At 41.3% G+C, this 15,764-nt stretch overlaps 1 protein-coding gene across 1 annotated transcript in view; it reads left to right on the top strand.

Annotated features, from left to right (window-relative positions):
• Nucleotides 1-14,506, top strand: part of NEK9 (NIMA related kinase 9) — a 37,407-nt gene extending 22,901 nt beyond the window's left edge. Inside the window, exons 17-22 of the mRNA XM_061429487.1 lie at nt 2,596-2,766; nt 3,517-3,576; nt 6,110-6,315; nt 7,425-7,586; nt 10,190-10,399; nt 11,885-14,506. Coding sequence (XP_061285471.1) covers nt 2,596-2,766; nt 3,517-3,576; nt 6,110-6,315; nt 7,425-7,586; nt 10,190-10,399; nt 11,885-12,007 — 932 coding nt within the window. The 3' untranslated portion in view covers nt 12,008-14,506. The remainder of the gene's footprint in view (nt 1-2,595; nt 2,767-3,516; nt 3,577-6,109; nt 6,316-7,424; nt 7,587-10,189; nt 10,400-11,884) is intronic.
• Nucleotides 14,507-15,764: the final 1,258 nt, after the last annotated feature.

Raw genomic sequence — 15,764 nt, 5'->3', positions numbered from 1 at the left:
GAACAGACTGGTTAGTTCATGCTGCTGCTGCTGCTAAGTCACTTCAGTCGTGTCCAACTCTGTGCGACCCCATAGATGGCAGGCCACCAGGCTCCCCCATCCCTGGGATTCTCCAGGCAAGAACACTGGAGTGGGTTGCCATGTCCTCTCCAATGCATGAAAGAGAAAAGTGAAAGTGAAGTCGCCCAGTCGTGTCCGACTCTTAGCGACCACATGGACTGCAGCCTACCAGGCTCTGCCGTCCATGGGATTTTCCAGGCAGGAGTACTGGAGTGGGGTGCCATTGCCTTCTCCGTAGTTCATGCTAGATAACTGGAAATGTTAGACAGAATCAGGGTGTCATTGAGAATTAAAAATACTGTAGCAAATTCAGTAGCACTTTCTGATAGGGCCTTAGAGAGGGAATGTTTCTTCAGTAGATCTGTGTACTTCTCAAGTTAAACTTCAGAATGATGACTTTAGAATTAGTTTCTGTGACTGGGCATATTACCTATTGATGTATGTTCCTCTACTTCTCTGAACTGTACTTGATCGCCTCACATGGCAGACATTAACTGTGTGTGTACTATGCTCCAGATCCTCTTTTAGACCCTGGGAATATGGAAGTGAGTTTCAGTAAAAATAGAACTGTGATCCAGCAATTCCATGCCTGGGCTTATCTCCAAATAAAAGGAAAAGAGTAATTCAAAAATATACATGCACCCCAGCGTTCATAGCAACACTATTTACAATAGCCAAGACATGGAAGCAAGTGTCCGCCAAAAGACGACTGGATAAAGAAGATATGATATACATATACAATGAATGGGATATTACTCAGCCATTAAAAAGAATGAAATACTGCCATTTACAACAACGTATATGGACCTAGAGGGTATTATGTTTAGTGGAATAAGTCAAAGGAAGACACTGTATATTAGCACTTACATGTGGAATTCAAAAATAAAACAAATGGATGAGTATAACATAACACAAGCAAACTCACAGAGAGAGTGAGGACAAACTAGTAGTTACCAGAGGGGAGGAAGAAGTGGGGAAGAGCAATGTAGGGGCATGGAATTAAGAAATACAAACTGCTGTGTATAAAACATAAGCACCAAGGATATATTGCATAGCATAGGAACATTTAGCTATTATTTTATAGTAAATTTCAGTGAAATATAATCTATAAAACTGTTGAGTCACTATGTTATACATCTGAAACTAATAAAATATTATAAATCAACTATACTTAAATTTTTTAAAAAAGTCTTGGAAAGCTGCTCTCCTCAGGAAATTCATAGTTTAGTAGGGTAGGGGAGATGTACATATAAACAGATTAGTGCAGTCAGGTTCTCTGCTGTTAATTGCAGCGTCCGGCTCTAAAGCTTAAAGTGTCCAGGGCTCAATCCTTCCATCCCTTCCATTTTCTGAGTGAGGTTATTACCTTAAATCCTCCCTTGTACACTGATAGCTTTATATTACCATCCCTGACTCCCAGACCCACTAATTTAACAGCCTCTTGACTAAAATGTCTAAAGATAAGGTGGCTTTATAGCCCGGTCTTCCCAGATTGGTCCCGATTCATGCCTATTATCTGAGCTTAATCGTTAATAGCCCCCCCTTTTCATTAAAAAGTGTCCTGATTTGGATAAGAGGTAATGAACATCTCAAACAAACTTACTGTGTTCCAAAACAAATTTCTGATTTTTTGTTCAAATCAGTTCTTCCTGCAGCTCACATTCCATCCATTAGCAAATTCTATAGATTATCTTTGAATAATCCAACCACTTCACTACTGCATCAGTTCGTGACTACAGCTGATCTCTCTACTTCCACCCTTGGGTCCCTGCAGTCCGTTCTCCTCATGGTAGCCTGGGGGATACTTTTAAATACCTACTGTTAAGTATCTTTACTGGTCTCCTATCTCAGACAATAAAAACTAAAGTCATTGCAGTGGCCCACATGACCCAGACCTCAGTCACCTCCTGACCTCTGCTGTAGCCACTGTCCACTCCTTTACTTTGCTCCACCTGCAGAGGACTTCTTGCTCTGTGTTTGTGATACTCACCTACCTACGTGGAGCTTTGTACTTAGCTGTTTTCTCTGCCTGGAAAGCTCTTCCCCTGGATAGACCTGGTTCCCTCTCACTTCAGTAGGTCTGCTCAGGTTGCCTACACTATCTAAAGAAATGATACTCCACTGTTATAGTTTATTTCCACTTTTCCTTATTGTTGATCTTCCTTCAAAGCACTTAATACTACCTAAAGTAATTAATCAGTCTCTCCCCACTAGAAGGTCAGTTCTGCAAGGGCAGCGACTTTGTTTTGTTCACTGCTGTCTTCCCAGCACCTCAAGCAGTGCTTGTCATGAAGTAGATGCCAATAAATACTTGAATGGATGACCAAAAATGTTGAATGAGTGAATGAATGGATGGCAGTGTGTAGAAGCGATGGTCATTTTTACCTGGGTGGCATCAGAAATTGTTTAGGCTTTATACAAGGGAATAAACGGGCGAAAAATCTTTTTAGCTCTAGAGCATAAAGGTGGGGAATCCAAAAGAGTTGGGAAGCCAGTGTTCTGTTCAACTTTCTGCTATTTATTTATTTCTTACAGATAATCACATTTTTGCCTGGGGCAATGGTGGTAATGGTCGCTTGGCAATGACCCCCACAGAGAGACCCCACGGCTCAGATATCTGCACTTCATGGCCTCGGCCCATCTTTGGATCTTTGCATCATGTCCCAGACCTGTCTTGCCGAGGCTGGAACACCATTCTCATTGTTGGTAAGGGTTCCACTTGTTGGTTAGGATGGCTTTGACAGAGGATTGACCTACACCTAAGTTACTGAGGGTCACACTCTTGCAAACAAAAGTGTCCTAAAGAAAAGAAGCTACTTCTGTAATCTTAACAGTGATCAGGTGGGAGGAACAGAACATTGTTATTTCCTGAGCTTTGTCACTTACTATCTCATGAAAACTTTGGGCTCTGCCCCCTTAACATAGAATTTGTTACTTCTGGTTGTCCACTAATTAGTTTATCTGTAATCATGCTTTTGTGAGAAATATTCAGTGCACCTTTAAAAAGAAACTAAATCATAACTGTTTTCTGCATAAAGATTCCTTTGTTATGAACTAAATTATAAAGGCCTGTTTGAAGGTCTACAAGTTCATTGTTTTAGGTCAGTGGTTCTCAACTTTGGCTGCACATTAGAATCCCTTGAGGAGTTTTCAGAAATCCCATTGTCCTGACCAATTACATCGAAACCTCTGGATTGGGTCCTAGGCATTGCTACTTTCTAAAGCTTCCCAGCTAATTCCAAAGAATAGTTAAGGTGGAGAATTGCTACTTCACGTAGTGATTATAGTTAAAGTTGCTAGTGGTGCTTGGCTTCTAATATTTATATCTAAAATAGTAATTAGTTGTCTGGTGTGAGAGATAGCAATTATCTCCTAGATTAAGTCCCTATCCAAGTCTTGTCATTTTTCCTGCCTCTGGCTGTAAACAGTGCTTACCTACTGAATATTTTTCCTCAGAGAAAGTATTGAATTCTAAGACCATCCGTTCCAATAGCAGTGGCTTATCCATCGGAACTGGTAAGTAGCAGTATCTCAAGTACCAGTGGCTTTTCTCAGGTGTGAGTCTTTGGGTTGAATTCCATGCAGTCTTCCCAAAAAAAGGAAATAGGAAATATCTTTGGGAATGAGGAGCACAGTGATCAAGAGGGAAGAGCATATTTTTGTAGATTTCACAATAGATTATGACTTTTACTTTGTAGTCAGGGGGAGAGTACATCTTTGCCACCACACATGTGGGAGTAATTACGTGGCTAGCCCAACATTGTAATGTGACTTATGTACTGTTCCTTTCCCTAGAATGCTAGGGGCCATGTTTTCTGGCTACCCTTCACTTCTATGGTGTTCCCAGTGGTGTTCTAATCTATAGAAATAGTCCTTCAAAACAGGCCCTCAGAATTAAAAGTTGGCTTTACTTTCAGTGTGGTCAGGAAAATCAGCCCAAAGGTCTCTAATACTTTTCCTTTGACTGCTTTGTTCATGGTTCCCTTCTCTAGGGCCTTGCTAGGAAACTGAATCTGTGTTCCTTTTGGTTTTCCATTTGCTAGAGTACCTATCTATAGTCCTTGATGTCTCAAAACTGGATATTTTGTGGAATCAAAACAGATAAAGACCCGGAATGAAAGCAGATTAATCCTCTAAAAAGACAGCTGAAAATCTGATCCAGACTTGTTAAACTCCAGTTGACATAAACACACATCATACCTATTATTAGTTTTCTTTAGTAACTCATTGCTCAGCATCTGTTTTTCCATATTAATATCTGTTACAAATGATAAAGTATCTTTTTGCTAAACACAGCTGTTCTATTATAGCTTTATTTTACTGGAACAGTATTTAAAGGAAAAACATAAGATTAAAAGCACATGTCCGTTATCTGGAAGATGTAAACTCTGTAAGAGGAGGGATTTTTGTCTTTTCTCTTCAATAATTTTATCCACATTGCCTAGAAGAGTGCCTTGCAAATGGTATTATAATTAGTCAGTAAGTGTTGATTGAGTGTGTTACAGCCATCCAGTGGAATATTATATGTGTTCAAGTGAACAACAACCCATAAAGTTCAAAAACAAGCAGAATAAATAATATATTGTATAAGGATACATAAGTGTGTGATAAAGTCCCCCCCCAAGAAGAAATGAAAAATACAAAATTAATCAGAGTAGTTATATCTAGGTAGGATGCCAGAGAAAGAAGGGAATTCACAAGGTAGATAGAGCAATATCCTTATTCAGTCCTGTCCTGTAACTCTGTGCAACAGTCAGAATGTTCTGTATCTGTGCTGTCCAGTGTAATAGCCACCAATCACATGTGGCTGCCAAGCGTTTGAAAAGTGGCTCTTGTGACTGAAGCACTGAATTTTTAATCCTGTTTAAATTTAAATAACAAAATATGGCTAAAAGCTACCATATTGGAAAGTAATTGTACTTTCACATCGTAGATTCATGTATGTTTCTTTTGTTAGGCATCAAAACTTACACATGTTATAAATAGTCTTATGTATATGTCAGTGGTAATATAACTTATTTTTTGTAATACAATTTTTTTAAAGCCATTTAAGACAAAAAAGCAAGCTTCAGAGATTATTTTGGCATCTATAGTTGTGCTGCTTCGATATGAGCACAGTGTGGCACAGTGCAGTCCTCAAACCAAGTTAGCTGGCGGTCATGAATAAATAATCCTTTACATTTAACTGTAGAAGATACCATGCAATTCTTTTAGTTGTTTTTTGGCAAATTTCTTAGTTATATTTTTCTTTGGCCCATTTGAAAATTCAGTTTCATTTCCTGACTGTGCATCAGCTCATCTTCATTAAAGGTAATTTGGAATCTGCTGTGTGACATTAAAGAACCAGCCATCACATTTTTTGTTTTTGTTGTTATTGTGCTTAGTTGCTAAGTTGTGTCCAACTCTTTTGCAATCTCAGGGACTATAACCCACCAGGCTCCTCTATCCTTGGGATTTCCCAGGCAAGAATACTAGAGTGGGCTGCCATTTCCTTCTCTAGGGGATCTTCCTGACACATTCTTTACTACTGAGCCACCTGGGAAGCCCTCAAATTTTTTAAATTCTTACAGATAGTCATTAAAGAATTTGATGAATTTAATGGTTGAGGACTTCTCTATTCTATTGTTTTCCCAGAAAGGGAATTAATGGTGAGCTTATCTGGCAACTTTAAGAGGTGTTTGGCTCAAATGTGAAAAATCTTTTGTATTCAATATATAAGAAGAACCTCCATGGAGGATGCTGGAGTCTGAATACTTAAGGTGTGGATGCAGTGCTTGGGGTCATTATTCAGTAATCCTGTAGAACATTGATAATCTGCTGAACATAAGTACAAGCAAGTTTGGAAAGTAGAAGTGAATACTGTCATAATGATCCTGATACACAATACCTTGTGTAAAAAACTAGAAATTTAGCCCCAGGTATCTGACTTACACTGTTGCTGTTCCACTTCACGCAACTCTCAGAAACTCTCCAGGGGGTGGTGGGGCTGTCAGCTGGTAAATATTGTTGCATAGCAAACCTCTGTATTTCTGTGCTGCATATCTGTCAGTGGTTCAGAGCTCTAGCCCAGGAGGTGGCAGCGGTGGCGGAAGAGAAGACGACGACAGTCAGCAGGAATCTGAAACTCCTGATCCAAGTGGAGGCTTCCGAGGAACAATGGAAGCAGACCGAGGCATGGAAGGTCTTGTCAGTCCCACTGAGGCCATGCGGATCAGCAGTGGGGCCAGCAGCTCCTGTCCTGGCTGGCTTCGAAAGGTAGTTCCTTTGGTGATGGGAACTCTGTAGGGACTAGAAGGATCTCTGTTTCCTATGTCCTGCTCAAGTGCTTTGCAGCAGGCATCTAGGTTTCTGATTCTACCTGAGCCGAAATCATCAAATCTCTAATCCTTTTTCTTCCTGACAAGAAAAGATAAAGTGGTCTCATACCTATATTACTTAAGTGGATGGAAATTAACGTAACCTTCCTTGAAAGAAGTATTTGTAATGCACGTGTGCCAAGATTAAGCTTATAGATTTTGTACTGTGGTTCGTAGAAGTAGAATATCAAGGTAGTTGGAATGCCTTACAGTAGAAAAATGCCTTAACAGTGGTTACATGGGATGATGGAATTACTGTTGATTTGTATCATGTCCCTTTGCCTATCAATATTTGCACATTTTCTACAGTGAATATTTATAGTTAGGGACTTCCCTAGCAGTCCAGTAGTTGAGACTTTGCCTTCCAAAGCAGGGGATGCAAGTTCGATCCCTGACTGGGGAGTTAAGATCCCACATGCCTAGTAGCCGGAAAAACCAAAACATGAAACAGAAACAATATTGTAACAAATTCAATAAAAAGACTTTACAAATGGTTCACATTAAAAAAGAAAATCTTCTTAAAATTATAGTTAAGAGAAATTTTAAATCCCACCTCCCCCCCAACAAAAAAGAGGGAACCTGTAAATGTAAGGCTCCCTCTGAAATAATATTAACCTTGATAGCTACTTAGGAATGTGGATGAAAGAAGCGGCACACAGTTCTGTCTAAAGCTTCAGCCTTTAGCAGCCTGGCAGTTAGCCTCACGGCCATCACCTTAGAGCTTCCCAACTTACTGAATAGCCTTTGTTGACTGAGTGTGTTGAGGCATCACGCTGGGTATCAAAAGTGTTCTTGAAATTGAGTTTGAATTCCCTTCCCTATCCGCTCCTCAGAGGAAGGACTGGCAGGACGCTGACTGACGGGGCGAGCTGTGTTGTAACCACAGCTGTCCTGCTCCACTAGAGGGAGCCGGTGACACGCCAGCGTGAACGCTACAGCCGGGAAGGAATCCGGACGAAAGTGAAAAGGCTCAGATGGAACTGATGAGGTTCTTTCTCTCATACATAGGAGCTGGAAAATGCAGAATTCATCCCTATGCCTGACAGCCCATCTCCCCTAAGTGCAGCTTTTTCAGAATCTGAGAAAGATACTCTGCCGTATGACGAGCTACAAGGACTCAAGATGGCTTCCGAAGCGCCTTTGGAACACAAGCCCCCAGCAGGAGCCTGGGTAACTGAGCTTTTGCCTTTAAATCAAGACTAGATAAACAATGGCTGTAAGCTCTACCCCATTCTCCTGGCCTCCCTGTCTCTCCCGCTAGCTTCATTGTTTCCCAGCTGCCCAGCATCAACTCACACCTCCTGTTCAGCAGTGCTTAAAGCCTCTGCTGCTGCTGCTAAGTCTCGTCAGTTGTGTCCGACTCTGTGCGACCCCATAGACGGCAGCCCACCAGGCTTCCCCATCCCTGGGATTCTCCAAGCAAGAACACTGAAGTGGGTTGCTATTTCCTTCTCCAATGCATGAAAGCAAAAAGTGAAAGGGAATTCGCTCAGTCATGTCCGACTCTAGCGACCCCATGGACTACAGCCTACCAGGCTCCTCCGTCCGTGGGATTTTCCAGGCAAAAGTAGGCAAGGCTAAACTGACTTCTGCGGAAAGTATTTACCCTTTCGTATTTCTGACAGGCCCACACCTTTCTATACCAGATGATTGTCTTTCTTTTCTCTCTGTCTTCAGTTCAGTTCAGTGGCTCAGTCGTGTCCGACTCTTTGCAACCCCATGGACTGCAGCACGCCAGGCTTCCCTGTCCATCACCAGCTCCCGGAGCTTGCTTAAACTCATGTCCGTAGAGTCGATGATGCCATCCAACCATCTCATCCTCTCTTGTCCCCTTCTCCTCCTGCCTTCAATCTTTGCCAGCATCAGGGTCTTTTCAAATGAGTCAGTTCTTCACATCAGGTGGCCAAAGTATTGGCCAAAATATTTCAGCTTTAACATCAGTCCTTCCAATGAAAATTCAGGACTGATTTTCTTTAGGATGGACTGGTTGGATCTCCTTGCAGTCCAAGGGACTCTCAAGAGTCTTCTCCAACACCACAGTTCAAAAGCATCGATTGTTCGGTGCTCAGCGTTCTTTATAGTCCAACTCTCACATCCGTACGTAACTACTGGAAAAACCATAGCCTTGACTAGACGGATCTTTGTTGGCAAAGTAATGTCTCTGCTTTTTAATATGCTGTCTAGGTTAGTCATAACTTTTCTTCCAAGGAGTAAGCATCTTTTAATTTCACGGCTGCAGTCACCATCTGCAGTGATTTGAGAGCCCCGCAAAATAAAGTCTGACACTGTTTCCACTGTTTCCCCATCTATCTGCCATGAAGTGATGGGACCGGATGCCATGATCTTCATTTTCTCAATGTTGAGCTTTAAGCCAACTTTTTCACTCTCCTCCTTCACTTTCATCAAGAGGCTTTTTAGTTCCTCTTCACTTTCTGCCATAAGGGTGGTGTCATCTGCATATCTGAGGTTATTGATATTTCTCCTGGCAGTTTTGATTCCAGCTTGTGCTTCATCCAGCCCAGTGTTTATCATGATGTACTCTGCATATAAGTTAAATAAGTAGGATGACAATATACAGCCTTGAAATGCTCCTTTTCCTATTTGGAACCAATCTGTTGTTCCATGTCCAGTTCTAACTGCTGCTTCCTGACCTGCATACATATTTCTCAGGAGGCAGGTCAGGTGGTCTGGTATTCCCATCTTTTTTAAGAATTTTCCGCAGTTGTGATCCACACAGTAAAAGGCTTTGGCGTAGTCAATAAAACAGAAGTAGATGTTTTTCTCTCTGCCTTAGAAGTACCAAAATTGAAATTCCAAAATTCAAGTCCAGTATTTCATGACACTGTGAGGGTAGGTTGGAGTTTTAAGTATATGTCAGAAATAATACTTGTAGTCTATTGGGAGAGCAATGCATTTATTCTCAACTTTGTTAGAAATCAAATTGTGGTAAATATCTCAATAAAACTGTAAACTGGGGATCATCAAACTTTTTCTAAAGGACTGCATAGTAATTATTTTAGGCTCTGCAGACCATACAGTCTCTTGTAACCACTCAACACTGACATTGTAGCACAAAAGCAGCCAAAAATAATACCTAAAGAATGGGCATGTTTATGTTCCAATAGAACTTTATTTTACAAAAACAGGCCGTAGGCTGAATTTGGCCTATGACTATCATTTGTTGACCCTTTTTAAAAAGTACAGTAGAAAAAGGGAGAAAAATCCAGGCTAGCATAATTGAAAAGCTTCCCAGAAGAGGAAATAAGGCCTTTGAAACTTCAAGGTAAACATTTTTATTCCTCTGTCAGTTAGCGGTCTTGAATTGTTTTGGTGATGCAGTTTATTGAGCGCCTCTTAAATCTCTTCTAAAGTGTGATCCACTATATTTCATGAATATTGACCTTTTGAATCATGGTGTCCTCACTGTGATCATACTTGTTCCAAACCAAATTGTGTATTCTCCCACAACTTTAAATTGGGAAGATATCAATGACTTTAAATTATTTCAGAGTCCTCCAAAATAGATGATTTTTCTTTTACCTCACCGTAATGCAACTGAGGCACTGAGAGCTCCCTTGCTCTGTGATGTTAGAGCCAGCTTCTACAGTAATCCCAGAAGTTTTCTGTTTCTTTTACATTGACTTCATGTGTATGTGTGATTTTTCTTGTTACTTTAAAAGTAAAATCTGGTAGCACATAGAAGGGACATTGGATTAGGGAGCTGTAGCATCCAGGTGGAAGCTCCTATGACCCCTTTTCTCCTGTCTCTCTAGCCACCTCGGCTGAATCCTGCAGGAACATGTGCTGGGAAGGGAACACCCTTGGCTCCTACCTGTGCATGCAGTACTCTGCAGGTGGAGGTTGAGAGATTGCAGGGTCTGGTGTTGAAGTGTCTGGCTGAACAACAGAAGTTACAACAAGAAAACCTTCAGATTTTTACCCAACTACAGAAGCTGAACAAGAAATTAGAAGGAGGGCAGCAGGTGAGAGCATTAAAAGAATAATTCAGTTTCTAATTTTGTTTTGAAGAATCACAGAAACAAAACACCAGTCACTGAAATAGACTTACTTCTTTGCAAGTACTTATTTTTTGATGGTGTAATTTTTATAATTAACCCCAGAAGCTCAGTCTGTCTTTAGGCACCTGGATTGAATCATCTCATCACATAACTTCCATTGTTTTTTTTGTTACCTTTTTCTTTTACTTATTATGAAAAATCTTAAACATTGTATTTCAGTGGACTCCTGTATATACACCATCTACATTCAACAGTCGTTAATATGTTGCTGTGATTGTTTCAAATGTATATATGTTTAAATATGTGTTGGTATTTATCTGTGTGTATTTGAAATAGGATTGTGTGTGTGTGTGTATACTTTTTCTTTAGCTAAACCATTTTCAAATAAATTATGAAAGTCATGACATAGCTGCCCTAAATACTTTATTACATACATCCAAAAACAGACATTCATTCTCCTGGAGAACTATAGTACTATTATCACACTTAACAAAAATAACACTAGTGTTCTTAATTCTTATCTAGTACTCAGTTGACACTCAAATTTTCCAAGGTTTCCCACAAAAAAAAAAATGTTCTTTATAACTTTTTATCAGACCAGCAACCAGTTAAGAACCTTCTTTTACATGATGTTTCTTGTTTCTTTTATGTAAACAATTCCCTGCATTACCACTCCTACCCCCTTTTAAAAAAAATTTTCCATGGCATTGGTTTGTAGAAGAAACAGGGTCAGTCAGTTAACAGAATGTCCTACATTCTGACTTTGTCTTATTTTCTTGAGATGTTGCTTCACTTGTTCGTCACCTTGTCATTTCTGTAAACTATAAGCTAGACTTAAGGCTTGATTAGATTCAAGCGAAGCATTTTTGGTAAAAAATACTTCACTGGTGTTGCTGCTTGCATCATTTTTAACGGGTCATAGTATTGCTCTGTATAGAGTGAACTAGGATAGAGAAATACTGTGAACCATTGGCTTTTTCCTTTACCAGCTTTACACGTTTGCACAAATTAGTTTGTTTCTCTGAGTCCTTGTTTTCACCTGAAAGAAGAAAATAATACCACCTACCTTGTATGGTTGTTTTGAGGATTAAATGAAATAATGTCTGTGAAGGTATTTTGGAAAGTAATACACACACTTGAGGTAAGCATGGAGTGATTGGCAGCAGTAGCAGGCAGGAGGACCATTTTGCCTAGGGCTGTTAGAGTTTTAAAACCGAAAATTCTGCATCCTAGAAAATCCTGCAGCCCTAGGCAAATTGCAACACTTGGTCACCCTACCTGCAACAAGTGTACAGGAGTGGACTTTACATAAAATCCTACTCTACTCAGGTAGTAGTATGGGCTCACAAAACTGTGGCTACGCATTCTTAGCGCTTGGCATTGAAAATGTAGTCCTGAACTGCCGTAACCAAGTGGCAGTTAACCTGGAACTGTGTTTTATCTGGACAGGTGGGGATGCATTCCAAAGGAACTCAGACAGCAAAGGACGAGACGGAAACGGATCCAAAGCCTGACTTAGATTCAGATTCCTGGTGTCTCCTGGGAACAGACTCCTGTAGACCCAGCCTCTAGTCTCCTGAGCCTGTCTAGCCTCCAGGAAACTGGGATCCAAAGACCTTCACAGCACACTTACTGAACGCAGAGCGCGCTTTCCTGGCTTCGTTCACTTGCAGACAAGGAGCGCGAGGCGGAGGTTCTGAAGCACTTTCCATGTACACTTGGAGAGTAGCACTGCCTATTAGGATCTAGGAGTGGTTTTGTGTTGGAGAACGGAGGGCCCCATGGCCCTGGCTTTGTCCTCAGTGACTGCCATAGCAACAGCAGCTCTGTACCTCATCTGGTGATCCCACCTTTGAAGAGGAGACACGATGCTCACGTTCATTTTGCTGCTAGCAGCTTATATCCCACTTATCACTTTCACCATTAATTGGAAGCTGCCTTGGGAATTCAGTGCCAGGCATTGCACCTCTGGGTGGAGGAGGTTAAAGTGTAAAGCTGAAGAGGGCTGCAACCAGGTGCGGCCCATCCAGGGTCATCTGGAGAGTGGTGAAGTGTTCCAGGCCCTCTCAGGAGCCTTAGTCCAGGAAAGTATGTCTGGTGGAGTCAATCTCCAGCTTGTTTTCAGAAAGTTGAATTACTTTGTGCAGCTAAATGCTTTAGGAGGAACAATGGGCTTAGGTTGCTTTTCCTCTGAGAGTTGAGTGGAACTTTTTCAGTGAGGAGTAGAGAAAGAAGGGCAGGTCCCTCCTCGTCACACAGCAGGAGTGTCAGGGTGGGATTTCCTAGCTTTGGAAAAGCCTTTTGAGAGGTAAAGTGTCTCATAGAGAATTGAGTCCATGGGGCAGAAGAAATGGACTTTGGAGGAAACCATGAGGGGAGGTCCTCCTTAGCTGCCTCGGCTTGGCATCTTCGAGAGGACCTAGAGTGACTTGAGTCTTCTCCCCGGAGAAGGCTACTTGTGCCTCTGCCTTCGTGGCTCTTAGGGTTCTAATCTTGACATCAGCAGCCCCAGCCACTCCCTTTCTGTATGTCTAGTCAGTATTTTTCCCCTTTTGGTGTTTTATGAAGCCATATCAGTGAATCTGTATCATCTTTCCTACTTGAGTGGCCCAGAGCCAGCACCAAAACCTGGCAGTCCCTGAAGCCTGACAGAATAGGAGGATCCTGCCAATTTTGAGAGGAATTTGGCTGAGAGCCAATCCCCATGTCTTCATGTCCTTGTAGACAGGAGCAAGCCAGCTCTTCCAAAGAGAGCAAGTGTCCTCGAAACGTTTGATGATTTTACTTAAGGAGGTGAGCTTTGTGTTTCCAGCTCACCTTTACATGAGCTGCCTTGATGACTGTCACATCCTACCTCCTTAGAAAGAGCTAAAATGATCTGTTTCATTTTCCCCAACCAACAAGTAAATGTTTGATATCTATTTAATATTTTGGAAGGACCTGTGCAATGGAAATTTTGCCATTTTCCCTAAAATTGGTGGTGTGAAGGCTGCTGCTCCAGGAAAACCCCACAGCTGGGGATGGGCAACTCTACTCAATGGGATCTTCTTTGGTTTGATATTCCCATTGTTTTCTCAATTCTGGGAAGCCTAGTACAATGGTACTAATGTAATCACCGAAGCCTTTTCTTAAAATAAGGGAAGGGGCCAACCCTGGATTAAAGTTACAAGTTCTGGGGACTTGGGGGGTTTGCAACAAACCCTAACAATGGGTTTTGGTTCATCATGTAAATGCAACTTTGATTTTTTTTTTTTTTAAAAGGACTGACTGGCCTTTCATGTTCCTGTATCCCTTATGCTTACCATCTCAGCAGGCCTGAGAGGCAGGGTCAGTTTGGGTGTTAATCATGAGTATTGCTTGTGCCATGGAACCGAGGGACATGGGCACGTTGCTGAGACCGTGGGGTGAAGGAGCACTGAAGGGAGGGTGGGAGCCCTGGCTCCAGAGAGGGAGTCACTCTCCAGCAGTGGAACGCTGGGATCGTTTGCTCTAGCATGTTCCCTTGGGAAGTCTTGGTTTGCTGTTAATCTGGCTGAGAATCTAAGTTCTGTGCCTTAGAGACAATTTGCACTTTCCCAAATTGTGCCTGGGACAGCCATATGATTTTTCCCACCAGAAAGCTATGCAAACAGAAACCAGTTCATAGGTGGCAGCCACACATCAGATAAGAAGTGAAAGGTGAGGCAGCAGAAATGCCTTTAACTGGTTTTCTGTAGCTAATTTTAAATTGTGTCCTACTTTTCTTCTTTATGTAGTGCTAGGTGTTTTAAGTTTTCCAGTAGTATTGCTTTTGCATTATAGTATAACCTGAGTTACTCCTTTGCTCTGACGTTGTTGCTGAAGAATTAGCTTATTGTTAGCCAGATGTTTGAAAGGTTGAGGGTGGAGTGGTTTGGCATTTCTGTTTTAAATAAACATTTCAACTCTCAATCAGCGCTATGCCTCAGTGAGCCCGCACATGGACCTTAGTCACTGGGGATCAAACACGCAGACTGCAGGCCTTCGTGGATCTTCGATTCAGTGAGTCTTCATATAAACAAATAAATGCAAGGGGCATTTGCAAAGAAATTATCTTTGCTTGTTTCCAATTTGTTTTTCTTGCTAATAGAATCATTTTTGCTGCTACAACTTTCTTCCCCCACCCCAAACTTTTAAAATATAGTGCTTAAAGTGCAGAAGGAAAAAAACATGAGCCATTAAAAGCGGAAGGGTGATGTCTTGTACTTATCTCCTCAGTTACAGTGGGCTTTTTCAAGTGATACTGCCAGTTTATGTTTATAAAACTGTTTTCCCTCAAAAAGGCTGAACTGTATTTGGTCTCCCTGACATAGCACAGCCAAGTTGTAACTTCTCTTGGCTGAACATTTCACTAAAGTTAAAAGCAAGAACAGACCTAAACTCATATTTCATTTGATTTTGCCATATATTTGGAAACATTCATAATAGAACAACTCTGGTGCAAGGATGTATTATAAATAAATTATTTCAAATGAGCATCCCTGGGCCTCGAAAGTAGTATTATTCATGATAATGTCAGGGCAGAGTGGCTGTAGTCAGGACTGCAAAACATGTTCCTTCTAGCCACAAAGCAAAAAATCACTTATCGCTGCAATGATTAACCATGGAGATAATTTAGTGGTTCATGCTGATCATTAAATCTCACAGAATCATGAACATTAAGGAGGGAAACACTATATCATTTCTCTGCTACCTCCTGTGTAGCTGTGAAAAGTGACAAATTGATGACCTACAGCAAATGTTGGCCAAAGGTGCTGTGTTGCATTCAACAGACTGCTGTTAATACTGTCTCAGCATGTCTGCATATACTTTTCAACAAAGTGAGTCTTACTGTGAGATTTTTTTCCCATTGCTTAACCTTTTGAACTTTAAAAATTTATAGCATCTACTTACTAAAGGTTCTTGGATACAGTAGTATAACACAAAGACATTAACAAGCAGCATTTATTTATCCTCTGTCATCCTCTGCTATCCAGGAAGAGACTTAGAAAAAGGGTTCTTTCTTCTTCCCAAAGATCCAATCAAGCGAAATTTAAAAGACTAATGGATATTCCTGTTATAATCAAGGCCTAAACATGTTGAGATCGAAGGGAACACTAGGGCACTGACTATTGTTTATTTCTCTAGCAGCATAAGAAAGCGCTCCCCACACACACATTTGTTCTCCCTGGAGGCCCCTGGCCTGTGACCGTATAACATCATCCAGGGCTTCTGACCAGACAGACAAGGCAAATAAGTGAAGCACGCCAGGCGGGTGGTGCCCTCTGTGCTCCACCCCGTCTGGAAGGAGCAACTGGTTCCGAACCCCACT

This window comes from Bos javanicus, chromosome 10 (genome assembly GCF_032452875.1).
Source record: "Bos javanicus breed banteng chromosome 10, ARS-OSU_banteng_1.0, whole genome shotgun sequence".
Taxonomy (NCBI): domain Eukaryota; kingdom Metazoa; phylum Chordata; class Mammalia; order Artiodactyla; family Bovidae; genus Bos; species Bos javanicus.
The sequence above is the reverse complement of the archived record's forward strand: the minus strand, read 5'-3'. Positions and strand labels throughout refer to the sequence as shown.